The sequence below is a fragment of the Syngnathus leptorhynchus genome, chromosome 2, assembly GCF_054491065.1.
Source record: "Syngnathus leptorhynchus isolate UIUO chromosome 2, UIUO_Slep, whole genome shotgun sequence".
NCBI lineage: Eukaryota > Metazoa > Chordata > Actinopteri > Syngnathiformes > Syngnathidae > Syngnathus > Syngnathus leptorhynchus.
In genome coordinates this window covers 18,099,265-18,126,377 of record NC_141196.1, presented here as the reverse complement: position 1 = coordinate 18,126,377, position 27,113 = coordinate 18,099,265, and the positions used below count along the sequence as shown (strand labels likewise).

General features: G+C 39.9%; 4 protein-coding genes and 1 long non-coding RNA gene across 6 annotated transcripts in view; 2 read left to right on the top strand and 3 right to left on the bottom strand.

Moving 5' to 3' along the window:
- fgfrl1a (fibroblast growth factor receptor like 1a) overlaps positions 1-3,311 on the top strand; it is a 37,724-nt gene extending 34,413 nt beyond the window's left edge. Inside the window, exons 7-8 of the mRNA XM_085901337.1 lie at positions 612-792; positions 1,496-3,311. Of these exons, the coding sequence (XP_085757463.1) occupies positions 612-792; positions 1,496-1,899 (585 nt within the window). The 3' untranslated portion in view covers positions 1,900-3,311. The remainder of the gene's footprint in view (positions 1-611; positions 793-1,495) is intronic.
- A 5,018-nt stretch (positions 3,312-8,329) lies between these two features.
- Positions 8,330-12,446, bottom strand: rnf212 (ring finger protein 212). Of its 2 annotated transcripts, none has more exons than XM_085904675.1 (12): positions 12,284-12,446; positions 11,765-11,826; positions 11,578-11,652; positions 11,431-11,487; positions 11,291-11,349; positions 11,158-11,211; positions 10,265-10,323; positions 9,760-9,820; positions 9,132-9,180; positions 8,992-9,046; positions 8,614-8,665; positions 8,330-8,551 (listed from the first exon to the last, which is right to left on the bottom strand). In XM_085904675.1, the coding sequence occupies exons 1-12, from the start codon at positions 12,390-12,392 to the stop codon at positions 8,449-8,451; spliced, it is 795 nt and encodes a 264-aa protein (XP_085760801.1). In that variant the 5' UTR covers positions 12,393-12,446; the 3' UTR covers positions 8,330-8,448. The 2 variants fall into 2 exon arrangements, with proteins under 2 accessions (XP_085760801.1, XP_085760809.1); XM_085904683.1 differs by having other exon boundaries at positions 9,132-9,177.
- Positions 12,190-18,288, top strand: LOC147061106 (uncharacterized). Its single transcript, XR_015063454.1, has 6 exons — positions 12,190-12,324; positions 12,855-13,041; positions 14,080-14,276; positions 14,749-14,840; positions 15,422-15,502; positions 16,160-18,288. It is a non-coding gene; the product is annotated as an uncharacterized LOC147061106 (long non-coding RNA).
- LOC147061107 (transmembrane emp24 domain-containing protein 11) lies at positions 14,036-15,625 on the bottom strand. The gene is made up of 5 exons (XM_085904697.1): positions 15,412-15,625; positions 15,185-15,276; positions 14,756-14,881; positions 14,522-14,668; positions 14,036-14,236 (listed from the first exon to the last, which is right to left on the bottom strand). The coding sequence occupies exons 1-5, from the start codon at positions 15,539-15,541 to the stop codon at positions 14,087-14,089; spliced, it is 645 nt and encodes a 214-aa protein (XP_085760823.1). The 5' UTR covers positions 15,542-15,625; the 3' UTR covers positions 14,036-14,086.
- Positions 18,289-19,809: 1,521 nt separating the features above from the next.
- Positions 19,810-25,225, bottom strand: spon2b (spondin 2b, extracellular matrix protein). Its single transcript, XM_085905557.1, has 5 exons — positions 24,963-25,225; positions 23,533-23,756; positions 23,025-23,216; positions 22,203-22,389; positions 19,810-20,077 (listed from the first exon to the last, which is right to left on the bottom strand). The coding sequence occupies exons 1-5, from the start codon at positions 25,204-25,206 to the stop codon at positions 19,899-19,901; spliced, it is 1,026 nt and encodes a 341-aa protein (XP_085761683.1). The 5' UTR covers positions 25,207-25,225; the 3' UTR covers positions 19,810-19,898.
- Between the last annotated feature and the right edge of the window lie 1,888 nt (positions 25,226-27,113).

The window sequence follows — 27,113 nt, the reverse complement described above, 5'->3', positions numbered from 1 at the left end:
GCACGCTTAAGTAGATTAGATAGTAATTGATAGTAATTATAGTGAAGCTCTAAGTTCAGTTTTGTTTTATGCGTGTATTTTGTTTCGGGTTTTGTTTTTTGCTTGTAACTCCTTTATTTTCCTGTTTTAGTCATGTACATAAAGATTTATTTAAAAAATGGCGATCCTACAGTTTAAAAACTCGACGTCATAAAGAAAAACTAGGAACAGTCTTGGATTCCTACCGCAAATAATAATTACTAACAAAATTGTGTTCCCTTGTGTTATTACTAAATATTACAATGAAGTGAATGATACAATGATCTGAAATTGCCTTTAAATTACTCTCCAGGGATACATTAAGTGATGGATTGATTGAATATCTGAACAATAGCTTATTGTGGTCATCAGCCACGTTTTTACCCCTTGACTTTATCTTGAGGTCAGAACTGGACATGTCTTACTTGTGTCACTCAAAGTGACATCACTATAGTCTTATATGTCCATTTTGCAGTGCATTGCTTCACAAATGTTGTGCAGTTATCAAAGAAAAAAAAAAAAACTCTTGAGATGACCACGTATGGTTTTGAAGGGCTAAATGTATTCCATCCTGCTTGTGTGCTGTCATTCAGGTGGGGGACCACCGCTATGTGGTCTTGCCCACTGGGGACGTTTGGTCACGGCCTGACGGCTCGTACCTCAACAAGCTTCTGATCACTCGCGCCAAGAAGGAGGATGCCGGCATGTATATCTGCCTGGGCGCTAACACCATGGGATACAGCTTTAGGAGCGCCTACCTTACCGTGCTACCAGGTGAGATCCCGTCTTTTTCCATAAAGTTATGTCCATTGCTCGATTGATTTGGGCCCAAGCAAGGCAAAATTTAACATTTGAGTTTAGTTTAGCAACCTGAAATTTGGTAGACATGTCTATCATGACTAGACCCACCGAAAGGTCGAAGGAACCAATGCCCAAGGAACAGCAATTTTTGTTCCAACCGGCTGTTTTAGGACATTTGGGCCATACAGGTGAATTTGAAAATTCTGCCCTCTGAACCAGTTTTACAAAGCGACAAAAAGTCTAATGAACCCATGCCTGAAAATAAACAGGACGGTCAGACATTTTGCTTTGAAGATGCAGTTGTAGGACATTTTGACCATTCATGATAAATTTCTCCTCGTGACAGTTTCACTTAGCAAAATACAATATTGCAGACACATGTATCATAAGTAGAGCCACGATAAAAGTCTCAGGACATGGGAAACCTTAGTTTCCATGTCCATTTTAGGGTCATTTTGCTAATGAAAGCAAGACAACATTTTTTTTAGCCCACTTTCACTTAACAGCATGAAAATGGGTAGATGTTTCTATCATAAGCAAACCCATAAAAACATTCAAAAGGCTATGCTTGAAAAGACGTAGAAAGTCGGCCATTTTGGTTCATTATGCCGGAAAAGACACGATTTGACTTCGTTGTGGATGACCATGTCTTTGCTCTTGATTTGTTTGTTTGCAGATGTGAAGCCCCAAAACAATTTAGTCCTGGCGGCTGCCTCCCAGAGCCTGCCCTGGCCCGTCATCATCGGGATACCGGCGGGTGTGGCCTTCGTCCTGGGCACTGCCCTCCTTTGGTTCTGCCAGTCCAAACGCAGCTGCCCATCCTCCTCTTCTTCATCTTCCTCACAAGCGTCCTCCGCCCTTACTGTCTCGCAGCGCCTGCCGGTGGCGGGCCGCGAGAGAGCGTGCCACAGCGCCGACAAAGAGGGCCTGTCTTATGAGGACTATGTGGCCCACCAGAACCAGCCGTTGACATCCTCCAAGCTGTACCCCAAAATCTACACGCACGACATACACACACACTCGCACTCGCACGTGGACGGCAAAGTGCACCAACACCAGCATATTCACTATCAATGTTAGCAACGGAGAGACAAATGACAGCCACGACACTTTAGCGCATATTGGAACTCAATGAAGAATGTAAGCAGAGATTTTTTTTTATTTTTTCAAAACAATCAAAAATCCCTCAAAGTATTTTTCAAGACTAATAATAAAAACATCCTCATGTTCCGTCCTTTGAACATTTGTGTCTGTACATAGTCAGATATGATTATGTAGCATTTAGCATGTTTCTTCACCCCCGGGTCTTTGTATAAATGTAATAGTCTGTGTGTAACGTTATTTGTTTTCGTGTTAGTGTCGCTAAAGAAACACCATCCCGATTCACTTAACTGGTCGGAGTAGAAGGCGGGAAAAAAGGCTGCTAAACACTTCAAAGCACTCAATACATGTTTCATAAGATGACACCATCAAACTCACCATTTTGTGGGAGTATTTCAAAATGCAACCCGCAAAGCCAGTTTCAGTTAACAGCATGACATTTGGTAGGCATGTCGATTATGAGTAAACCCACAAAAAAAGCCATGTCTAAAAAGACACAGGAAGGAATGCAGGGATTCTGCCAGCAAAATATGGTTACTCACCATGAAACAGTAAATTCTTGGTTGGCATTTTTTTTTTTTTTTTTAATCAGTTCTGTAAAACAGTTTCCCTGATATACATGGAATCTGGTAAGCATGTCTCTTGTGGGTACACCCACAAAAAGTCTTTAGATGCCTGGAAAGACACGGGAAGTCAGCCATTTTGTTCAGAGGTGGCCATTTTACTTTAATTTTCAGGAGTTCGTCAAACTCAACTGACAGATTGTGACCAAATTAAGAACTCCTACTAGACAGATACTAAAATATCTATGGTGGCAATATTAATGAATTACTATATTTAAACAGCTTTTTTTTTTTGTAAACCTCATCTAGGGTGAACCTAATGTTATGGCCACAGAGTGCATGCATTGAGCTTACTGCCTATCAAGTTTATACCAATTAAAACCTGTGAAGCTATTTCCACTATTGCCATATGTTTGTCGTTTAAAGCTAACATACTGCCGCTACAATATATTAATGTGTTAATGTGCACTTACCGCTGGTTTGTATGAATGTGAATAAAAAAAATATTTTTTTAAAACTGTCAAATTAGCGAATAAAAAGAAAAAAAAACTAGATTGAGGACACGAAATTTCATATATAATTTATTTTCTTTGGGCATTAAACTGCATTTTTATTTTGTGTTCATGCATAGGCACACACACACACACAGCTACTGTTATATGCAAACTGTATACATTATTTCATTGTAAGATATTGTATTTATACCTGTTGTCAGATGTATGTTATGATGTTATTGATACTCATTGTATGGACGGACAATCTTGTACAGTTAACGTTTTATGTCATATAAATTGTTGCCATTAAAGCAAGGTAATCTGTTGCATTCTTTATTTGAGTGTAAATGTGGACTATTAACTAGATTATAATTATATATATTTTATTATTTACCTCTACAGATGTTTTTCCCATTTCCCAAACCAAGATGTGAAATCCCAATTTAAAACCCTATTCCAAACCATAACTGTAATTTGAGTAACACTCTAACACTGTCTTCAAACCGGAACTTGAAACCCTAACTCGAGTTTGAAACCCTAATTTAAAAGTAATCCTGTCTTGAAACGTAAAATCCTAATTTGAAAGCCTAACTAGTTGAAACTGGAACCCCCTATTGAGACCTTTACCTCTGGTTCTAAATTCTAATTCTAAAAATGTTTCAACCCTAGCTGGAACCACCATTTAGAAACACACACTCGAACCTGAAAGCCTAACCTGGGCTTGAAACAGTAATCATGGCTCAAAGCCCTACTTTTGAAAGTTGAAACCCTTTTGTGTTTTTTCTATGATTGTCAGTCTACCATCTTTCATGGTATAATAATTCTGCTCCAGATAGAGAACTCTTATTGATCTTGAGCGATCCAAAATGATCATCTGTCCTTGGATATTTTGCAGACGTCATCTGTAGCCTGTCAGTGATCATTATTGCACGTCACAAAAATCAAAGGGGAACGTTTCCCCTCTCATCCTGTTCTGCAAATCATTTTCCATCTTATTTGAGACCTTAACGCTGCTCCTTTACTCGGCACATCTGCTCTCCATCCTCATCCTCTCAACCGACGTGAGGAAGAGGAGGACGAGGATCTCGCATGAGGTAAAAACATCAGAGGCGTCGACACCTCGAAAGAGTCATGGCTTTCCACGCGACTTTTATGTCTTTCGCTGATCCCAGAAGGTGATACACGAGTTTCCATGGTTGAAATGTGACTGCAGTTGGCCGTGTCGTCGGTTTGGAGAGCATGACACCATCCAGATGCAGCGCTGAGGTCCCTCCAGATGCTTCTGACAAGGATGCTTCTAATGTCCGTAAAATGGGTAGATGTTTGTCTGTAAGGTTCAGGGCAATTGAGTACAATGCATAATTGGAAGCCAGCATGTCGTGATTGAGGTATGTAGCATTGGACCAAAATGCAGGAGAATAGGACGTACTGAACAGAATGATTTATTAACAAGAAGCACTTGCAAGGACACTGACAATAAATACCTGGAAAAGAAATAAATCTAATCTAGACAAAACACAAATCATGACAAAGTAGTCTTTACGCTTTTTGGAAAGCAAACTCCAAAAACTAACCTGATACCTTTCTCAGTTTGAAACCTTAAACCAAGTTTAAAACCCAAATTTGAAACTCCAACCATGACTTGAAACAGAATCAAAACACAAACCCTTGTTTGAGTAAAACACTCATTTAAAAACCCGAACAATTGTTACAAACTCTTCTTTCAAGCCCTCATCCTGAATTGAAATCTCACTTTTGATACCCAACTCATGTTGAAATTGTAATATTTGCCCCCTTCGGATGCCTGTGCTGTGAGTTTCTAAAAACAAACGTGTGTGTGTGTGTGTGTGTGTGTGTGTGTATGTTTGTGTGTATGTCTCATCCTAGAGGAGATTCTTGTGTGTTTGAGTCAACAGCAGCTGTGCTCGCTGAAGAAGAGAACTTTTCCAAAGAGCTTTTCACAGCAAAGAAAAGAAACGCCGCTCAGGTGCTCAATGGAGGCAGCCAGCATGACGGACTCGTGCACACACACACACACACACACACACACACACACACACACACACACACACACACACACACACACACACACACACACACACACACACACACACACACACACACACACACACCTGGCTGTGGTTGCACTCAGTCTTTAACTAGGCTCCAAAGCCAACAATATAAACAAAAACAACAAAAAAAACAACACAGGGTAAAAGGGCGTAACTTCCATCTTTCGGTATTTTCTCATCACCCTCTGCTATCTGATAGGCGAGGCTGGCAGAGGAAAGAACGACACAGAGGTGAAAAAAGCCCAAGTTCACAGTCTTGTCTTTCCAAAGTCTTTAACACACACATCTGCGCACAAAATTGTCAATCATTTTTACATCAGTCTCATTTATTGTGCAACACAATGAATATTTACAAAAAAGTCAAAAAAATACAGCAAAAAAAGTACAAAAAAAGTCAACATATATAGAGCAGCTTTGTAACAGTCCTTTATGATTAATATTATAATAATTCCCTTGAACCAACGCCTGACTTTTATTGTTTTGATTTTTATGAGTTCACACTGACTTGATATGAGTCAGAACATTTGTAAAGGGTGATAATGTGTGTGGTAAGACTGTGGCCTTTCTATATGTGTGTGTGTGTGGAGGTTTTTCTGCGCGACAGGAAAAGGAATCTCTCAGCAGCCACGCTGACATCATTCAAGTATGCGTCAGACACTTAGAGTGGGCCCCTCGAAAGACAACAGTCCGCCTGCTTGCCTTTGTGTGAGTGTGTGTCTATTGAAGTGCATATGTGTATTCACGTTCTCACCTGTTCCTCTTTGACTTGTCAACCTCCCGCGTTCACCTCTTTTCTTCCTGAAATGAAAATGGTGTGCGTATGTGCTCATCTTCTACTAACGCTTCAAAAGAAGCAGATGTGAATGTGTGGATTGATTTTTTTTTTTTTCCCAGTTAGGGTTAAAAATCCAAGGTCTGCTTTTGTGATTGACGTGTGTGACATGCACTTTATGTGTGTGTGTGTGTGTGTGTGTGTATTCATATTGGAAGATGCTTACTTGACCATGTATGGTAAAAAAAATGAAATCACACATCTAGTAAAGTTAATGATGTTGACAAGACTGCAGGTCATAACTGAAGGGTGTCAGAGGCTGATGGCCAACAAAGTCAGTTCAAACGACCACAAGAGATTTTGATAGAATTTTTTATTTCATGTTTGTTTTCCGATGATAACAGTCCAAACATGTGGGGAAAAGGCACCAAGCCGCTTCCTGTTTGGTCGCTTGGCAACCAGTGCTCAAGTACCGTTTTGCACTCTTCCCACCTTTGCAATCTGTGAGCATCTTTCACCTTCAAGTCAAATCACTTTGCCAAAGAAAATGAAATGTAGGACATTGCTGTAATATGTGACAAATTAGACAAATTATGCTGGGACTTTGAAACTTCAAAAATCTTCAGTCAGAAATGGCCAAGGTGGACAAAACCTACCAAAAATACTTTTATAACTTAAAAACAGCCGAAACAGAATCTCCCTCTCTCGCACTATGTCACACTAACAAAAACAACTGTACGTAACTCATCTTTCTACTATATGCGGTGGCACGTAATGTTTTGTTTTCATTTTGTAAAATCTTTAATGTGTTCTAAATTGTGTTCATTGAGTTTCAACAAATGTCAAAAACTCTCATTCGGCTTGTCATAAGTTCACATCCAAACTATAAGGCTCATTAAAACGACACATTTTGCATATTAACCACAAAGTGGACAATAAACACCTGACATGCTTTAAGTGTCAGAGTATAAATGTCTTCATCCAAAGACAAATTTCTGTGCTGTGAAATCATTTGGTCCGTGTCACGTCTTGCCCACACTGGGGGATTACGCTTACACACTCCCAACTCAGTGTGACAAAGTGTGAAATCTGGATCACATTAAAGAGAGACAAGTTTCTCTCTCTCACACTTAACTGGAAAAAGGAAGGTGTGTGTGTGCGCACACGCTGTGGGAACACGGCGCTCAATAATTCCGACTGACAAGAGAATAGTTTTCTTTAGTTCTCTGAAGTGGGCCCGGCTCATTTGTACAGCCTGGAGCCATGCAGAGGTGAAGTGTGTGTGTGTGTGTGTGTGTGTGTGTGTGTGTGTGTGTGTGTGTGTGTGTGTGTGTGTGTGTGTGTGTGTGTGTGTGTGTGTGTGTGTGTGTGTGTATGCGTGCATCCGTGCGTGGCATAGAGTGAGAGTGACAAGGCCTTTGTGTGAGAGGTTCTAGATTTAGGAGTTGGGAAGAAAAAGAAAAGGTGGGAGCAATAACTAAAAGGTGGCGGGCACTAACTTAACTACATTTACAAAAGTATTGCGAATTGGGACACACCTCTTAATTAACGGCTTAACCAATCAATCAAATATTGGAATTGGTTCCTTAGTTGTTGATTGGTCATCTTATCAAGACTTTTGGGGGGAATGTTCTGTCCAGTGTAGTGTCCATGATGTTATAATAGTTTTGAGTGGAAGAAGTTACACATGGAGACATTTTGTAGTCATTCCATATTTTTGTCAAACTTGACTTTATTAGGTGCAGCGTGACCCGATACTCTTGTCTGTATCTTGGCCAGTTCTGATTAAAGTGCCATCTTATTTTTCTCCTGTAGGGAAAATGACAATCCAAGATTTTTACATGTAGGAATTTTCCCATTCCAATAAAAAATCCCATTGTCCCCACAAAGAATGCAGATTAGTTCATTTGTTTTTGGATTGCTCGACACACACCCGTAATCCTTCACAACCGTGTCGGGACTCCTAAATGTCTTTCACATTCGCTTCCTTTTGGCAGAATGATCACACGTCCCGATTTTTTTTGCCTATGGAGTGATCATTTCATTGATCATATTGTAAATAAAGTAAATAAGTGAGCCTGGCTGCGTCTTGGAGGAGTCACTCGTCGTAAGTGGACCTTAAAAAACAGGAAAGAACGCGCAGGAGGAGGATCAGGCCTGATGACTCTCCACAATAGTCTTAATTCAGCTTCTCACGCACACACAGCGGTAATATGGCATGCACAGACCTGGAACCCACATACACACAGTCACACCTGAGCCTCCCTCAATAGACGCCATTCACTTGGTTGACAAGCGAGGACAATGGAAGAAATGGAGGACGTGTCTGAGCGCATCAATCTGCCGCCGCCATCATTTTTTCCTTCCTGCCGTGACTTTGGGTGATATCACGTTTCTATTTCCACACTTTTACTCCTTGCCTTCACTTGTGCAACTGAGGTCATTGAGGCACGCACACGCACGCACACAAAAAAAACACAGAGTTTCTGGGCCTCCTTTGATGTGTCGAAGCCAGTAAACAGTATTTATTGTTCATCAAATCCCAGTTGCGTGAATAGGACAGGTGCTGGCGTTCTCTCTTTCTCAGAGCAAGTGGAAAAGAAGTCATCATAAGCATCCACCTGCTTTTATGGAGCAGGGTAGTCCCGGAAGGGCTGGAAGATGGGCGAATTCCAAATGGACTTGTGTCCAAACAACACGCCTGGCGTCGTCGGCGACCTTGACCACTGACTAAGAGACCGCAGGATAATAAATCATACAATACAGGTCATACAAAAGTTAGAAGTGGTTACCTGAATGTGGAGTGGTTGGTCATTTGGCTGGACGTCCTGTGAGGAGTTGCGGCTGCACGGAAATGCAGAACATATAGCATGTAACATTCCCGACCACCAGAAAACCAACATTTGTTTGTTGAACAGTGCACTTGCTAAATGATTGATACCTGATCAGTTTTAAGCCATTCATAATACTCGGAACCAAAGAGTGCAAAATGTACAACAAAAGTACACAAACGTTTTTTTTTTTTTTTTCTTCACAAGAACCATTGTCGAACCTCGACAGAAGATTTTTTTTTTTTTTCCTGAGAGTATTTACAGTGAAGCCACGTGGGGAAGCTAAATCTTTAGAGGACATTCCCGGGAATCCCTGGTGGGAATAGTAACAGTACTTACCCATGCCTCCGTCATGTAGAGGACTGAACAGCGACAAACTGGGGGCACGTGGAGGCTGACACACACAACCACACATGGTGACAAAATGTTAGCATGTGTCTTCAGGTCTGCACGCAGTAAATGTGAATATTAACGCTTACTTTACGTAAGAAACTCAATTGTTCATCCCTGTCCGTGTTGTCACCACTGCTGAACGGGAGACAGAATATAATAAATATTTTTATGGCACCAATTCAACAAAATGAACTCAAAGGCAGGCAATACTTTATTTATATTTTCTCCAGGATAGACGCACTAGGGAAAATTGTTTACCTACAAAAAGGCAATTCGAGGGCTTTTGCCCAAAAGATTATTTGGTCTCTTTCCTAACTTAGTCATCTGATAGTGAAAAATAATTCGACTGCATTTAGAAAAAAAACTATCTAATGATGAATAAAATAAATGGATTTAACAAAGCGGAAATAAAGAGCAATGTCAGAAAAACAGCCTTGGAAAAGAAAGCAAAACACAGATCGCTCTGCAGTCAAAGTTACTGAATGCTGACTAACGTAATATCTGCCAAGGGTCATGGATGAAGTCTGAGTCGATGAGATCCGGGAAACCCAATAGGGATTGGTGACTAAAGCCAAGCAAAGCTGCGCTTGTTCAGGTTTGTCTATAAGTGTGTGTATATAGATAGCTGCAGGGCAGAGCAAAAATCGACAGTGGCTAAAGCTCAGCTTGTGTGCGCGCGTGCGTGTGCTGTCAAAACAGCTTCGTGGCACTCACATGTTGCAGGATGAGGAATGCCTGGAGAGTGGCATGGGAGAACTGAACAGCATCTGCGGGACTAAAGCAAAGGAGGAACAATGACACACGCACACACGACTAATCAAAAAAAAAAAGAGAAATTGCCTCTTGACAGCTAAAAAGACATTTGCATGATTTGGGTAATAACAACAATTATCATTGAGACCCGCCATCCGTGTGATTAAGACGCCATGTGGGTGGTCACTGAAATGTAATCTCTGCCTGGCTGCTTTTTGGAGTCTTGCTTTAGTGGCGAGTACGTAAGGAGGTCTGGGCTCCAATCTCCATGGTCTCCAGGAAATCCGTTAATTGCCCTTAGGGGTGAATATGAGTGTGAATGAATGCTCGTCAAAACAAAGCCCTGCGATTCACTAGCGGCCAGTCTAGGGCATACTTCTACGTATATATGGAGGGTAGGCTGAACATGTGGTTGTAGTTATTTTTTAAACCCCGCTGTAACGGACATCAATATTAGTTCGTCTACCTTGTTTTTCGTGCAAGCTTTGGGAGGTGTGGCCCATCGATGATGACGACGACTTCAAACTGGAAGAAGAGCACAGACAACAACTCGTATCTGTACTTGTACTTAAAAAAAAAAAACACTATTGTCTTCAGGTCACACAATTAACAACAGTACTGGGGTCACACAGCTCATCGTGACATTAGTCTTGGATCCCAGCTTTCATAATAAAAGACTTCTGACACGACTTCTGCCAATATGTTTTTGAATTTCTTGGCATTGCAAAGAAAGGGAAGTGGACAGGATGATCCTCATGGCGTTCCAGAGGGAGACAAAGCGGGAAGATGCTTGCCGAGATTATCGGGGTGGCACACAAAGACCACACTGTGAGCCGCTGCCATATGCGCAAGGTCACTGGACGCAACAACTGGGTGACGACATTTGAAAAAAACAATAATGGGGCTTTAATTCTATCTTTAAAACTCTTTTTACCCCTCTGCTATGTTTCTTTGATTAGACCGAGAAAAATAGTTCTCAGGTCAATGTGACCCATGTCTGTAACCTGTTAGTCATTTCTCAGGAACAGCAAAAATGTTCTTGGTTCAGTGTGACCCATTGCCAGACCAATATTTTTAATAAACCATATAGTTTTGTCACGTACACATTTACATTTGTAAAACTATCAATATAAAAAGGAGAAGAGACAAGACGAGTCTAACTTATTTTTTCCACTATTCTTTCTTGGCAACATACGTGCTTAATAAATGTGAAAACAGCGACATTGAGTGGTGGAAGAGAGAGACACACCTGCAGATTAAGACTAAACGTTAGGTTAGGTTTTTTTTGTTTGTTTTGCAGAAACTAAAATGGCTGTTGCATTTTTGCCATAATTATCAGTATAGACGTGTCACAAGTACCTTTGAAATGAATATTCCAGTTTAGCAATGTATGCACTCTGTTCATTCATCTTCCTGTGACAAAGGAAAAAAAAAGTTCAATTTAAATTCCCCCCCCCTCTCCATTATGATATCATTGGTGAATTCAACTCACTTGGTCATCTTCTGCATTTCCTGCTTCATCTTAACCCAGTCCGCCTCCAATTTCTCATTCTGTTTTGTTCAAGAAACAGCACAACACGGAAATTAACGCATGTAAAATGCCATCAGGCCAGGCGAGAGAAGACTTCTCACCCTTTTCTGGTAGTATGCCACCAATTTTCTACTATGTTTGACCTGGAACATTGCAACCTGAAGAGAACAAGTGGAGAAAACTCGCATTGACAACATACAAACTATAATATTGGGTCTATCTAACTGATGGCGGAGGAATGTACAAACCTTTTTAATCTCTGACAACTGTTGCTTTGCCGCAACATTGACTGGGGAGAACAACTCCTTCACTTCTGTGCGGCTCTGGACAAACAAACAAACAAACAAACAAACAAACAAACAAACAAACAAACAAACAAAATATTTGTCCAGAATTTAACATTTGCATCTGTCATTTTCCAATTGATTTACTTACTTGGTCAGTGAGAGGAGTCACTTGACATTTGTCTTTGCAAATCAAACACCTGCCTTGTTTACCTGAAGGAACCAAGGGAAAGAAATTGTAGTTTTGTTTGTTTATGGGTTTCTCATTCACCATGACAATTTATCTGAAGAAGCAAATGATGCTCACCTTTACTAGAATTTACATTACATTGCTGTTTCTAAAGAAATAGCGCTCGATTTGTTTATCACCCTGTCCATGATATATTAATATTATTCATTAGCATTCTGTGCGCACATACAGTATCTATGTATTGAACATGTTTCCGTACATAAAAGCTCCGACACTAATGACCACTTTTGATCCTGGCTGTCATACAGTGAGATAGCAGATTTGTATTCTATGATTAATTTGAAGTGAAATCTAGGTCATTGTACTGCAAGATAACGTCCAACAGAGGTCTCTGTTCACCCAGACGTTATATGCCGAGGTGAGGACCCAAGAGCCCCCACCAAATCATTTTATACGGTCACGGACGCTTCCCCTATGTACCTTTTTGGTAACAAACACTGCATACGACATGGCCGCAAGAGGTGAGTGCCATTCGAAGCTCGGATGAAGGTGGGAGAAAGCAGGCGTTGCAGCAGACCCACTGCGACATTTTCGGTTTGTCTCGTTGCGGACCGGGCGGAAGGTTAGCACCTTTCGTCAACGGCTAACGCTCTCTGCTCTACGGGGGGGCTAAAACCGCCAAAATTAACAATAAAGAAAAGTGGACATAAAAACACAAATTAAAAAAAAAAGTGCAATAAAAGAAACTAAACCAAAGAAAAATACATTGTTAATTGTATGTATACATGATTGTGTATTCATTTTTTATCATTATTTTGAAATTCTCACAAAAAAAAATCATTTTTGCATTTATATTTACTTTTGTATTGTATATGTATATTTGTTGTTTTTGTTCATATTTTTAAGGTACATTTTTCAATTGGTTTTATATTCGTTTACTCGTTTATTCATTGTTATATTGGCAGTTTTGCTCCCGCAATAAATATGTCTTGTTTTGAACTTCAACGTTTTAAACTTGCAAGACTGATCAATAAATTTACCCCTTAACTAGGACCTACTGGAGTGTCGGGTGGAGACCTGGGGACAGCCGTGTGACGTACTATGCTGAAGTGGCGACAGAAGAACCCGGAAAAGAAGTTAGGGCAGATGCTCGAGTGGAGGGAAGGAAATGGCACACTTGGCCAAGATGCTCAAACATACAGACCAAAGGAACCACTTTGACTCTATCATGTCAAAGGGTAAGCAGAGCTGCAGTTTTAGCACAGATTAGAACCAGTATTAAAGGAATTAGCTTTCGTTAATAATGTTGTAAGAATGTAGGGATGAGGATGATTTTTGTTTACTGATGTCATGCGCTAGACCACCACACTTATTGAAAAGTTTATTTTGGTGGCTTGCTAAGGAAAGATGCCCTCCCAAATGATAATATATTATCTCTAAACGCTAGTGTTAAGTGTATGTGTGTGTACCCGTGTGTGTACTATATGTTTCTGCGCCTGTGCATGCACCAGGGGCTTTGGTTAAATTGTGGTGCCTTCACTAACAGTAAACATAGCTGCTATAAATTTCTAGGGATACACAGATTATCTCTGGATTACGGTCTTGGTTTCTGAAGATCTTTATTGCTCTGTGAAGTTGTTAGCAACTTGGGTACAGTGGCAATTTTTGTTTTTGGCAATGTGTCCATGTGCCACAAAAATGCTTTAATTGTATTCTAGGTTACTCTGGGCTCTACTTCTTCTAATTGAGGCAAGCAGTTGACGAGTTGATGATACAACCAAAGTTGGGCTTGTAGGATGAAATGCGGGTGGTGCACTGTGTGCGATATGTTTGACCCTGAAATGAGCCAATTTCAAAATAGCAAGAAATGTTCTTTAAAAATGTGTGTATGATTTTTCATCCTTGGGGTATTTTGATGAAAGCATGCTACAGACTAAGACAGCTGGGAACTGTTTTAAATTGTGGAGAAAAAGACACGACCTGCTTTCGCGCTATAAACACATACTGTAATTAATGTTATAACTATTCTAAGGCAGGGTTTCCCACACTGTGGCTCAGGGCCCAAAATGTTTGCTGTGATTCTTATAAATAGATTATGTACGGTATATGTCAATAAATTACTGTACATATTACATGTATTAATTTAGGATTCCTCAGAAGAACCACAATAACCCCAAACAATTTGGGAAGACCTGTTCTTAGTTGTAAAGGCATACGTAATCACCATGGCAATAATGTACTCCAAGTAAATGATGTGATTTTCCCATGATTGACAGATGGTGACTAGACGAGCTTCTTGGCGATGAAGAAATCTTTGAGCTGCTTCATCTGCCAGAAACCGACCAAAAGCAGGAGGAAGGTCTGCACGACGGCCCACCACAGCACTGTACTGTATGTGTCCTCACTGATCTGACGAAAGAACTCCTCCTTTTCCTGTTGGCAGCAACAACAAGTACCCCCAAACATTTGAAAGGTAATGTCAATCTTTTGACAGATCTGTAAAGACAAAAACTTTGCCGGGAAAACTTCCAGAGCTTTTCTGGTATCAGGAAAAATAAATCAAATCCCATCAGGGAAAAATTAACTAAAAGCAAAGCTTGTTTTGAATCATGTAAACTGTTATTTGTACCTTAACAGCGAGATCAATTAAAATCTATGTATGTATGTATTATTATTATCATTATTATTGTATTTAAAGGCTCTATTAGCCAGTCCTACCCGCTGATAATCCTGCTGCTTTGTGATGAGCACCATCTGATCAATGAGATGTTGCAGCCCGTTTTCCAGCGTCTTCAAATTGTCTTTGGTTCCGTCGACTTTCGGATTCATAACATGCTCGCCTATCTGAACATCCAAATGTAATTTCTGCCAAACACAAAAAGGATCATTATTGTTAAAAAATAAGATGAGAAAAATGAAGTCTTGTGTGATTGTGTGTGTTTCAGGTCTTACCAGACGTTCTCCAGCAAAGACGGAGAAACTAGTAGAGTTGGTTTGAAAGCAGAGGAAGTGCTGACCGGACGCGTGTGCCGTGAAGGTGAATTTTGCAAAGATTCCGTAGCGCTTGCTCATCAAAACCTAATATTAAGTGGATCGCAAGCAGAAATATTTACATATTTGAACTGTTCTGATACATCAATCAATGTTGTAATAATACCAATCTTATGACTTCAATACCAGAATTATACTTGCATTTAGTACAGCAATACGATACTGAAAAAATAAGCAATTTGTAAACAATAGCCATCCTTTCGTTCACATTAATACGCTTTTGAAGAACTGAAATATTTACGCGTGCTTGAAAACAAACTGAAATTAGGCATGGGGCAAATACTTTTTTTTCACGTCACGCTTCTTATATTACATTTATTATGACTGTACCTCATGGTTGGGGTCCCTGACCGTCAAAGTGACGCCAAGGTGAGGCGAGTGGGTGGACGACTTCAAGTCCCACGGCTGTAACAGGAAATATCCTGGGGGGAAAGAGATACGCTCATTTGAGCCTCCTGCCATAAGTCATGGCAATTTACAAGACACACATTTAATCGTTCTCTGCGGTCCTCCGTCCATTGCTTTTGGCTCATTCTTATCCCCTCTCCATAACTCACCTGTCACCAGCATGTCCTGGGGAATCTCCTCAATGATGCATCGCTCCTCCTTCTCGCCCAGATCAAAATACATGGCGACCGCCAGCATCAGGTAAGCTTGAAGGAAAAAGATGGCCCATTGTAGCCTCATGGTCAGTCCGCTATGGCCTATTAAAGCAAGTTTTGTGAAAACAGTCTGTAAGTCCCAAATGGGTTTTCCAAAGTCCACAGCGTGTGTCTGCTGGAGGCTGCCGAGTGTGAGAAAGTGGCAGGTGCTGCGTTGCGTGACTAGACATTGGTCAAATGCTGTGACTGGTTCACTTAGCAGCCAATAGCACCTCGCCAATGTTATGTCATGATTGTGTTCTCTCTCCAAACATCTAGAAAGCTATCAAAATTTGCATTTGTTAAATCAATGAGTAGAGATTAAATACTAAGCCTTACATAGTGTTTAGTTGTGGCGATAATGGCTGCCTTTCCCGTTTGCGAACTCAAACGAGATTTGCGATTGGCCATTCATAGTAAAGGTAAACCACATTCACATAGCTGTGAGGGTGGAGCTCACTGAAATATTATAATCATCATGCCAAAATTTAGTGCATAACAGTAAAGGTACACTGAAAATCCTCCAGAATTAAGGCTTTAGGAACAGTGTTAAAAACACACCACAGTAATAAAATAGCCTGTGTAGTCTCGGATGTCACACTATTGTTAAGATAGGGATTCACCTGAATTCCACACTGATTGCTGTTTTACGCCTTTACGCAAGGATTGAAGTTGACTGGTTTGAGTCAAGACAATTTTCTGCAGCATGGTTTCCCTCCTCGTTTGCAAGTTGGAATCTGTAAGGTAGGCAAAACTTTCACATGATGGTGTTTGATTTAAAAAGGAAAAGCTATATTTTGTGTGTGTTTTTTTTAGATTGTGTATTTTACCGTATTGGCCCGAATATAAGACGGTGTTTTTGCATTGAAATAAAACTGAAAAAGCGGGGGTTGTCATACATTCGGAGTCTAGACATTATACCCATTCACAATGCTAGATGGCGCCAGATATGTTTAAAGCGAAAGCTGAACCTAACTCCCCAGGCCAAAGCGAACCCCTATCACAAAGAAGAAAAAGAAAAATAGTGGTAGCATGAAGAAAAAAAAGAATAACTAGTGGTAAGCAAGAAAAGAGAAGAAAACAAGAGAAGAGATAACAGAAAATGGAGAAATGTAGCAACAATCTGGAGAGAGTGGGTCAAAGATAGGCCAGGTTAACCGGCAGCTGAGGAGATTGTTATGATGCAAACTTCAAGATGATGGTGATAAAGTGATAGACAGGTTTTGCAGGATTTGAATGAGGCAAAATAACATGCCTTTTCTCTCGATTATATTGTTACAATCATTTGTTTCAGATGTACTGTAATTATTTTCTGTTTAAAAATTAAAATTGGTGTTCAAAAAATCTTGTTTCAAACTTGAGTCTTGAAAAAGAGGGGGTCGTCTTATAATCAAGGTCTTCTTATATTCGGGCCAATACGGTAATTTGAGTTTTGGTATTTGAATACATGCTATTTTTAGAAACCAATAGATATGTGTTTGCTAATCATGATTTCAGCCTCAATCAAAGCTATTGCCATTAATTTTTTTCCATAATTGCACACCCCTACAGTAAAGAGACAAACAGCTTCATTACACTCTTCTAATTTGCACTTTTTTCATATCAAACTCTGCAAAAACAATCACATAAATGAACCAAAATACTCATTAGCCCAACTCCTGGCCCCCAACACAGACCCAACCCATGCTTTCAGTATAACGTTTACTTCAATTTTGACAAAAGGTCAGTCATGTAACATTTTGTCCTGGTTTTTAATTGGGTTACAATGATATAACATCTTAAGTTAGCTGACTAATGATCACTAAACATTTTCAATATTAATGTTCATCTTCAACTAAAAAGTGTGAATTTGAAAAAGTTTGTTTCCTTGAGCTGGATAAAGTCCCTAAAATCCAATTAGCCAACAAGTGAATTATCTTGACACTTATACTTCTAATTAATTAACATTTATCGCTTCAATCGATATTATCTTCACATCTTGGTGTCACTTGTCACTCTCCACATAATATATTTTTTCATTTGATAAAATAATATAAATATTGAAGTGACAATTTATTAACCATTATAAATGTAGAGTAATGCTTATGTTGTCTGATTGTGTGTTATGCAAAATTATTTTGATCCTATTACATAACATACTGCCTCCTGTATTGTTCTTTACATAATTTGAAAAAAATATAGAAAGTCAGACAAATTTGGGTTTGTTAGCTTCTCATATCAGCTAACCAATTTCAAATACTTACAAAAAATAAATTAAATTGAATATGTAAACTAGGTTTGTTTCTTCCACTATTCTGAGGACTGTGTCATTAACCCTAACAGGTCTTTTGTGTTAACACATTATATGACTGATAGGAGCATTCTTTCCTTATATGAGGTCATTTACAATGTTAACACCCACATAGCCGCAGAGAATAGATTATGCTCTCCAAGTGAGCATCTGCTAAAGCTGTCACCATCCCCTCACACTTAAGTCTATAATATCACATCTCCACGTCTTCCCACACTTTGCGGTGAATGCTGAACCAATATACTCCCTGGCAGCAATATTTACTGTAAGTAGGATAAATCTGTCATTTCCAAAGTCTGAAACCATTGATCATGAACGTGTCAAAACGTATTCAGTACAATTGTGGTCAGACACATAGTACTTACGTGTGCTCATCATGGACATGATTTTTGGATGAATTGTGGCATTTAAATTCAAGACTCCCAATAGCTTGGACGTTACAATTGTTTGAATTGATGACCTCAGCATCTGCTGTTAGTTCCCATATTTATATTGATATTTATATATTGATGATGGATGGATGGATCAGTAACCTTTTTTCATTAACAAGTTTGAGTTAATGGCAAACGTATATGGCTCGCCATCATATTCTCAAGCCAGAGGCTGAGCTGCACTGTATTAGTTTACAGACTAAACGTGCCTGTGATGAGTAAATGTCTAACTCTCTGAACACGATTGTATGTGGATCCCAGTGACTTTAGCCAATGACATTTCTAGAAAGAGTGTACAAGAAAGGTTTAGAGATGAAAATCCATGCTCCTCATGAGTGTCTTTCACTCCGTTTCCCATCTGTAATCATTCAAAGCTGGCAGATGTGTGCTATTGCTATTCAATCTGCCTCTCCCAGTGTTTTGAGAGGCAAAGTGCATTCACATTGGTGTCTGTTTTACAAATTTCAACTGGTATAATTCAGGAAATAAAGAATATTCCTCTGTCACAGCTGCAAGTGTCTGTTTTGGACATCAACCAGGATTATGTAATATTTTGTTAGATGTGCAGTGAATGGCAGAGTGTGATTTCAAGTCTCATGGAGTCGATCATTTGGTTTGAGGTCGCTGAGTACCTTTACTTAGTTTATGGTATTTTGTAATAGGTGCAGTTTGTGTATTTAAAACTATTACTTGTTAAACATCTCAAGGTACGATGATTCGGTTTGAATCCCAACACTGCTTAGTCGGCATATTGACCATTTTTATTTTGAACAAAGGGCTTATTTATGTGAAACTGGTGTTGAGCATTTGAGTCCATTTGTAATGTTTGACAACCTGTAGTTCAGAGTGAAAATGTATCAATTTTAGCTTCTCCTGCTAATTGATTTATTCAGAATATAATTGATCTCAATTGTTATTTTCGGGGTGCTTAAATTCCTAACAAAACACATTCATTGGCCGAAAAAAGACCGACTGAACCTTAGTAAACTATCATATTCTGAAATTTTGATTCTATTCTATAATTCTATATTCTTTTTATTTGTTGATCTTTTAATTTCTTTTAATGATATAATTCTAAAAATTCAATAAAAATGAAAACACCACTATCAACAGATAAGCAGAGTTGCTTCAACCCGATTCCCTTTTTGACAAGTCATGTGGAAACGGTACATGAGGTTGTAATGATTGTCGAATGATATACTTGCCGAAATAAACAAATCAAATCAACACACACACTTTTATTGACAATACAGATATCACTTTTTTTTTTCAATATGTGTTGTAATGTTTTGTACAAAAATATTTTCTGCATGAAACCAGTACCTTAATTGAGTAACAAAAAAAGAATACAAATGGCTATTTTCATATTTGTACGCGTCAGGGTAAAATCCTGGAAATAAATACATTCTTTTGAGCTTCTGGTCGATTAATTCCAAAGCCACTTTTTGATCACTCGCAACAACTACACCCCTCCATTGATTTCAGGTCCATCCTTAGGACAGAGGATCTTATTTTCTCACTGACTAAGGAGCAGGTCCAGTTCATGACTTTAGCAAATAAACCGCAACCCTTTTGTTGTTGTATCTTCTCCGACGTCTTTTCCGCCCTTGTCGCTCCTTCCTGTTCTTCTTCCCTTTACTGTCCTTCCGCTTCCTCTTCTCCTCCCTAGTTTCCAGGCCTAGTCATAAGCAATTGTCCAGCACGCACGTCCGCTTCTCCTCCAGTAGGGGGCAGGGTACTCCATTGTTGGCATGGTGCATAAGGACGTAGCGTGTGCGGTACTGCAGGGCGGTATCTCCGCACTTGCCTTTGCACAAGCCCCAGGGAGACCATGCTGACACCTCACAGTCCAGCGGCGTTTCTGCATTGCACAATGGTAGACTTTAGTACACGAGTTGTCGACACGGGTACGCTACGCTGCATGCACTACATTTTTCTTAGGTTTTTTGAATGTCAGTAGTAATGCAGAGGACTTGTTTAGGACAGACTACCCTTTGGGAGGTTTTGCCCCTTTCCCATCCCGAACCCAGGTGTAGGGACCTCCCGTTCCTTGAAAGCTGTATCCTGCCTGTTTTAGATGTCTCTCTTGATTGAAATGATCAGGATCAGGATCAGTTTTTCTTTGACAGAACTTGATTATGATCTTATCATTTGAATCACGTGTGTTGGCAGAAGGAAACATCTAAAAACAGGCAGAATAAGGATCCTGAGGAATTGAAGTTAATACTGGTGGCCTAACCACAACCTCAGTCCTAAACCTCAACTCTAAAGGGGAATAGTAGGAATTATCCTGAGACCTAATTCTAAATGATAAACCTAAATATTGACCTCCTTTTGCACATGGACTACATTAATACAGAGACGGGGCAGCTCGTCTCCTAGGGCTGCACAGGTACGCAGGAGTGCTAAGAATGGTTTACAGAGCACCAAATCCTTTCTACATGTCTCATTTTATTGGCTATCTTTTGAGAATCAGAATGAAAGCAAGGGAATGCCTTTGACAACCTAGTTTATCAGATTGAGTCCAAATTTGTTTCAGCGTAAAGTCGAAAAGCAGAAGGATGAGGTGAGGCACTGAAGGATGGATGGTCTGCTGGAAGATTGCGTCAAATCCTATCCGGCATCATATTGCCGGTCCATTTAGGACACAGGAAAGACATTAGTGGGCTAAAGGATGAAATTCCGTCAGTCAAACTTGGCCTCAATTAGTTGACATCTGTGAATATATTACACAGAAACAGGTTCAATAAGGTGATTGTGAATTGGTCGTGAAGGTCATCTCTTTGACTCTCTGGGAATATTGACGATTAAGTGAAAGATTTAATAATGGATTAGACCTTCAGGGTTGTTTGCAGGAACTGAAAGCCAATAAAATTTCTTGTTTGGACTGTTTGTTTAAATGATCACAGAGTGTGACAACAGGTCTCGGGTTAAGTCGGTTCTTCAGCAATCTAGCCTCAGAGTTGTTCTAAAGATGTTTTCATCAACATCAGCAAATACAGGCCTGGTATGCATATGACAGTGTTGTCAGATTCATTGGGCGGGTCTGTATGAACTGAGATTGTTTTCATACGGTATCAATAAAATTTGTCAGTTTAAGAATGTTTTTAATCGTTCTTTTTTTGTGTAAAATCTGAACAACATCTCTGATTATTAGTCCCTGACTGTTCGTTGACGCCTTGTCAGCGGGAACAAATCTGTCGTGCAATCTAATTACTGCAGTTTTTCTTCTGTAAAACTTTTGTCAGATTAGTATTTTAAAGATGAACAACTCTCATGGCCCTCTCATCCAACATCAACTGGACCACCGTGTGGTTGTCTTAACTCGTAAAAAGAGCTGTATTTTTCTCAGCTTCCTGCTTTGGCTCACTTTTATTCCGTGCAACAGGGAGTCATAAACAGTAACTGTCTGTGACTCAACATAGACTGAATGGAACTTCACCTCATTAATAGTGGTCCTGTTGAAATATAAGAGTCTTCCTCCCATTTTGGGTGGCGGACCCATCTTATCGCTGTCGTTTTTTTTTTTTTATATATATAATTCCTTTTCCACTTCTCTCTGGTCCTCTTTGCGTTTTTGTGATGACCTTAAGCGTGCCCTTAACATTTTCAAGAATGTAGTAGGTCACATAGCTTCTTGATGTGGTGTACACTTGTTGATACATTGTCAGTGTTTGGATTGTTACCAACAAGCCCTTTTATAAAACATGCATCTCATACCGAATAATTAGTAGTTTTAGCGTGTTAAAATTGAAATCAAAAAGGCTCAAGACATGCTTTATTGAATACCAGCTCTTTAATGGCTTATTAATGATATCCGACATGGACCCATACTCAACAAATGTTTTTACATCTGCACATTTGTGTTGAGGACATGTATTTTTGAATACATAATTTGACTCTTTAATACCTAATTTGTGCGTAACAGTATGTGACTACAAATGCTAATCTACGACCATGCGTGATTTATTATTTCTTTGACTTACTTATGAGGTTGTCCTCAATCTCATTCCCCGTTGGTAGCAGGTTGGACTGGGTGGGCTCCGCTGGAAGGCTTATTATCTGATTGGTCTTTTTTATCTTGGTCAGCGTTACCTTGGCGATTGGTGGGAGGTGCTTCAGTCGGGGGTAGTAGAAGGAATTGGCGGGGTGGTTGGGGAAGGAAGAGGTTATCTGGAAATGGAAAAGGACAAGAAATGACTTTGGATACTTAAAGATGATCTGAAATGTAACTCACTATAAAACAGATCCAAGACATTTCGTCAGGGAACAACTTAACAAGTTCAACATAGCGGCATTCATCTGTTGTCTAGTATATTTTGTTGACATTTGGTTGCAATTAGACAAGATCTTGATGAATATTCCATTTATGAAAGACCCTTGAAAAGGACAAAATGACCCCTAAATATAGGTTTAAACCCATATGGCCCTATTTCTGGTCGTTGTAGTCATGACTGACATGGCTACCAAATTTGATGTTGCCAAGTGAAACTAGCTGGGTAGAGTTCATCTGTGAAGGACCTCTGAAAATCATCAAAATGACTTTATACGGGTCAACTCACAGTATACAAAGTTTTCTGCTAGATTTTGCGTTCCCAAGTGATGGTTGTGCTGGGTATAAACTTTCAGTAACCCAGCAAAATCTTACCAGGCTGAAAATGGAAAATCCTTGAAAATTGCTGTTTGTTTGGCCTCAGAATAGTAATGGGCCTTCGCACCAAACGCTCAAGACCGACAGTAAATCTAAAACGCCAGCAGCATGCCCATCTTCCATTTGTGTGGTTGCCTACAATTGTAGTATGTCCTACCTGAGTGATTTTGTCTTGTGGCATGGTCTCGAAGTTGGGTGAGGAGAACGTGAAGCCGCAGTCGGTCCCAGCGTCATATGGGAAGAGCTCCAGAGACACGCTGTCTTTCCATTGGTCACCGTGGCAGAGGTCCACACTATCCGCTCCCACGAACCAGTCGGGGCTCGGAACAAGGCGCACAATAAACGACAGCTGGAGAATTGACAAAAAGAGAAAGCTCACCACATTAGGAGATGATCTGATAATGTTCCACGCTTTTCAAGAAATTCGCTTGTTGTGTATTCCTTGCCAGAAAGTAGCTTTACTCATGTATTGAGACACACTTTGCTTGCCTCTGCCCCTCTTTACATGGGTCTTCATTGAAGGTATGGTTAAAAAATAACCTTCAGTGAATGACAGAAAACGGAAGGTTGTCTCGACCGCTGTCGTCTATTATAGACTGATTTCGGAGAGGCTCTGATTGAAGCCCTGACCTAGATTTAGCAAAGCAGGTTTGTGAGTGACTTACATAAGAGTGTCTGGCAAAGACCTCAACCACAGTGTTGCTCTGGCCAGTTCCTCCTATGACAGCAGGAGCTGAGAAGATGCCATAAACGCTCTGAATCTTTTCTCCGGCCTGCTCCACTTCCTTCATGAGCGTCCAAGCTTCGCCTTTCTCTGTGAACTCCCTCACTCCGTTGCTGGCAAAGCCATTACGCTGCCACATGTGGTAATCGGAGCTGTGGCTCACACCTAAGAGCAGAGAGAAGAAGGGCAGGGGAATCACCACTGTGTATTTATTATTGACATTAGTCATTTTATTTTATCTTTAGAACTTTATATCTAATTTGCTTTCATCCCTGATACTAATTTTTGGGGGGTGGTAGCTATCGCGTTCAGGAATTCACGTTTTTCTCATATCCGGTGGATACAGGATGGAATCCGGTGCTCATTACGTCACTCAAGTTATGTTTGGGTTATTTTCACATGAGCATTTTCATTTCGTTGTTATTATATAATTATTTTTGCTTGTCTTTGTGTTATTTGAGTAATAAACTGGCAACTCTAAAGTTATTTGTATCTGTTGCTCAACCATTTCAATGTTTCATGAGGATTTTACTATTCCACCTTGTAATCACTCTCAGCAATACGATTTGAGGAGCAATTGCTGTAATGGTTGTCTATAAGGCTCATAAACCACTCACCAAGTAGCCAACAGTGGACTTTATTCAAGTATGATTACAGTGTTTACAGAGATTAAAAAAAAAAAAAAATCTTCATTTTTGGTTCCAAGTTAGCAAACTTTGCCACTCTATTTGCATCACACGTTTGTTTGGTGTATGTCCTTCTAATTTCGTAGCAAAATCTATAGAAAGCCTGTCTTTGGCAGGTACCTGGAAATATGCAAACCGAATTTGCTGACTTGTGTCTTTTCAGGCATGGCTTCTTGAGGCTTTTTTGTGGATATATTCATGGGAGCTTTGCTTAATAAAACTGGCTCAGGCTAAAACATCTCACCAACATTTGGCACCATGTTTTATGAAGAGGCTACTAACTTTGCCGCCCCATTCCAACCACACGCAAAGGTGAAAACCGACATTTGTCACTATTTCACAGTTCCCATATTTCCAGTATACGTTTCAAAATCGATAGCAATTCGACAAAATCTTGATGAGTTTCTGTTTGGATGGCCCCTGGGAATAGTGAAACCGACCCTAAAATGCCCACCTCAAAACAAAATCGCTTGCGTCTTGTGTTTTGACGAGAATCGCCTTTTGACACTTATTGGTGAGTGTCATCATGAATTATGTGTTGCGAAGCGAAACTCGCTTTGGTGACTGATTTTCAAACAATCTCTACAATGTAGCGTACAATATGTAATGGGACTGTTAATCTATAAAATGGGTTAGGGTTCCACCATTGCAATATACCAGAGTTCCTCATCATGAATGTACTCACCGACAAGTTTGGACCATTGTGCAGGGGGGCGGTAGACAGGATACTGTTTGGGGAATGCTGCCTGTGACCACTTGCCAATGAAGGTCAAATTGTACTGGGCTGGTTCTGAGGCAGTACAGATGGGGATGTTTGTCGGCACGGGCATCGAATGGATACCGTGGCCCAGTGTCAGCATCGTGACCACCACAAGGCCAAGAATGGCATCGCTGGTGGAGGAGATACTTGTCGAGGTGTCCATGATCATGAGGCGGGAGAAGTAGGAAAGGAGACTAAGGGCAAGAAGATGAATAGTTTTAATAGAAATGGACTGTCATAAATATGTGTGAAGTTCATTGAAGACTCTAAATCCCTCGTTAATTTAGAACATTGACACCTGTACGTTTTTTGTTGCACGGAATGCCTATTCCTGCTGTTGTTCACATTTATGTGTTATGTACAGTAGAAGCCCGGAACTCGACCGCCTCGGTACTCGACATATTCGGACTTTGATGCAAAATGTCAGGAAATGTTTGCCTCTGATCTTAAAGCTTCGGAATCCGACGTGAGTTGGCATTGTTGTTTAGCGAGTTTTAAACCATTGGGCTGCCCGACTGCAGTCATGTGCGCTGCGCTTCCAGAGAGCTAGTGAGTTAGCGTTGCGATTTGGGGTTCTATTGTAATGTGAAAGAGTACAATAAACTTTACATTTTCAAACTAGAGAACGAAAACTACTTGGAGTTGGAAAATACAACTTTCCATGATTTTTTCAAAATCTGTTTGTAGATTTCACAAAAAAGTAAATCAGAAAAATCCATGACACAATTTTTATGCTGACTTTCGACTGCTACTGTATATTAATTTGTGTTTCAATTGACTTTATGCTAGTCCCATTTGCTATATGTGAAGTTATTTGTTACAGCTCTGGGTGTTGTAAAATGCGCAATGTAATTGCATTTGTATTGTATAAATTTGTAAACAGTGCTTCTGACTTTTTTTGTTGCTGGATATACAGTGTCGTATGTATTTAGTCAGGATTGCTACTGGTTGGTCCATTCTGAATTGAATATCTATAGACTGCTGATACATATCAATTCTGACTATTCTTGCTGCTGTTCACAGCCACTTCAGTATGTACATCATCTATAATTTCACAATCTACTCTACATATAAAATGTGGGGTATTCATGATAATTTATGTTCAGTTACCAAATTCATGTCCAATAAGTTATTCCAACAGGTATTTTTTTTCCTTATCATCAATGAACTAACATTTTAACCACACCCAGCTACATTTCACACTGAAAACATAATTACATGAAAGTCACTCCTTGCCAAAATAATATCCAATATCCTAATTTAATGGACACACATTTTGCAACTACTTTCAATTCTGAATACATATTGTCGGCATGCATTTGTGAGTGTATAAATACAGTAGTTAATTAATACTCACTGGTTTTGCAGAGGGAGAATGAAGGGTTGAGGAAGAGAGAGAGGAGGGGGGTGGAGAGCAGTGGTTGTGGCTGCCGGCAAAAGTGACTGCGAAGCTCCATAATCCAGTTTCACCTTTTTATGCTTTTTCAGGAGCTTCAATCCCTCCTTCTCTACAACCCCATCCCCTTTTCAAACCCCCTCGGTTCCACTCTCCTCCTAAACATGCTTCACTGCGTCCTATCTGCTAGTTGATTGATGCTGTGCCAGCTTCACAAAAGACATCTATCTCAACTACGATGCTACCCAAATGACATTTCCATTCAATTTCAATGTGATTTGACATGTGACAGTTTTAATCAGAAGAATGCCCCTGGTGTAAAGTATGCTGTAACCACAACTGTGAGCAAATGCTGCACAGAAAGAGTGAATACAACCAAATACAAATCCAATACAAATGGAATATAAATACAACTTTATATACGTATATAGCACCTTTCACAATATCTGCCGCTGTAAGGAAGCACTTTACATATAGTACCGTTCAAAAGTGTAGTCTCACTTAGAAATGTTCTTATTTTCAAAATAAATCACTATTTTTCAACGAGGATAAAAAAAACAACAATAAACGCTTGTGCAATTAGATGGACGGGCGGGCGGACAGGTACGTAGGTAGGTAGGTAGGTAGGTAGGTAGGTAGGTAGGTAGGTAGGTAGGTAGGTAGGTAGGTAGGTAGGTAGG

Bases quoted from the DNA above. Each gene is read 5' to 3' on its own strand.
- rnf212 (XM_085904675.1), bottom strand. From the start codon at position 12,392: ATGTCGCAGTGGGTCTGCTGCAACGCCTGCTTTCTCCCACCTTCATCC. The intron at 11,488-11,577 runs GTTTGTACATTC...TGTTCTCTTCAG, and splicing joins AGTTGTCAGAGATTAAAAAG to GTTGCAATGTTCCAGGTCAA. The intron at 10,324-11,157 runs GTACTTGTGACA...CTCTTCTTCCAG, and splicing joins CTGGAATATTCATTTCAAAG to TTTGAAGTCGTCGTCATCAT.
- LOC147061107 (XM_085904697.1), bottom strand. From the start codon at position 15,541: ATGAGGCTACAATGGGCCATCTTTTTCCTTCAAGCTTACCTGATGCTG. The intron at 14,882-15,184 runs GTACAGTCATAA...ACTTAATATTAG, and splicing joins TCAGGGACCCCAACCATGAG to GTTTTGATGAGCAAGCGCTA. The intron at 14,237-14,521 runs GTAGGACTGGCT...TGCTGCCAACAG, and splicing joins AGCAGCAGGATTATCAGCGG to GAAAAGGAGGAGTTCTTTCG.
- spon2b (XM_085905557.1), bottom strand. From the start codon at position 25,206: ATGATCATGGACACCTCGACAAGTATCTCCTCCACCAGCGATGCCATT. The intron at 23,217-23,532 runs GTAAGTCACTCA...TCAATTCTCCAG, and splicing joins TCTTTGCCAGACACTCTTAT to CTGTCGTTTATTGTGCGCCT. The intron at 22,390-23,024 runs GTAGGACATACT...TTCCATTTCCAG, and splicing joins CACAAGACAAAATCACTCAG to ATAACCTCTTCCTTCCCCAA.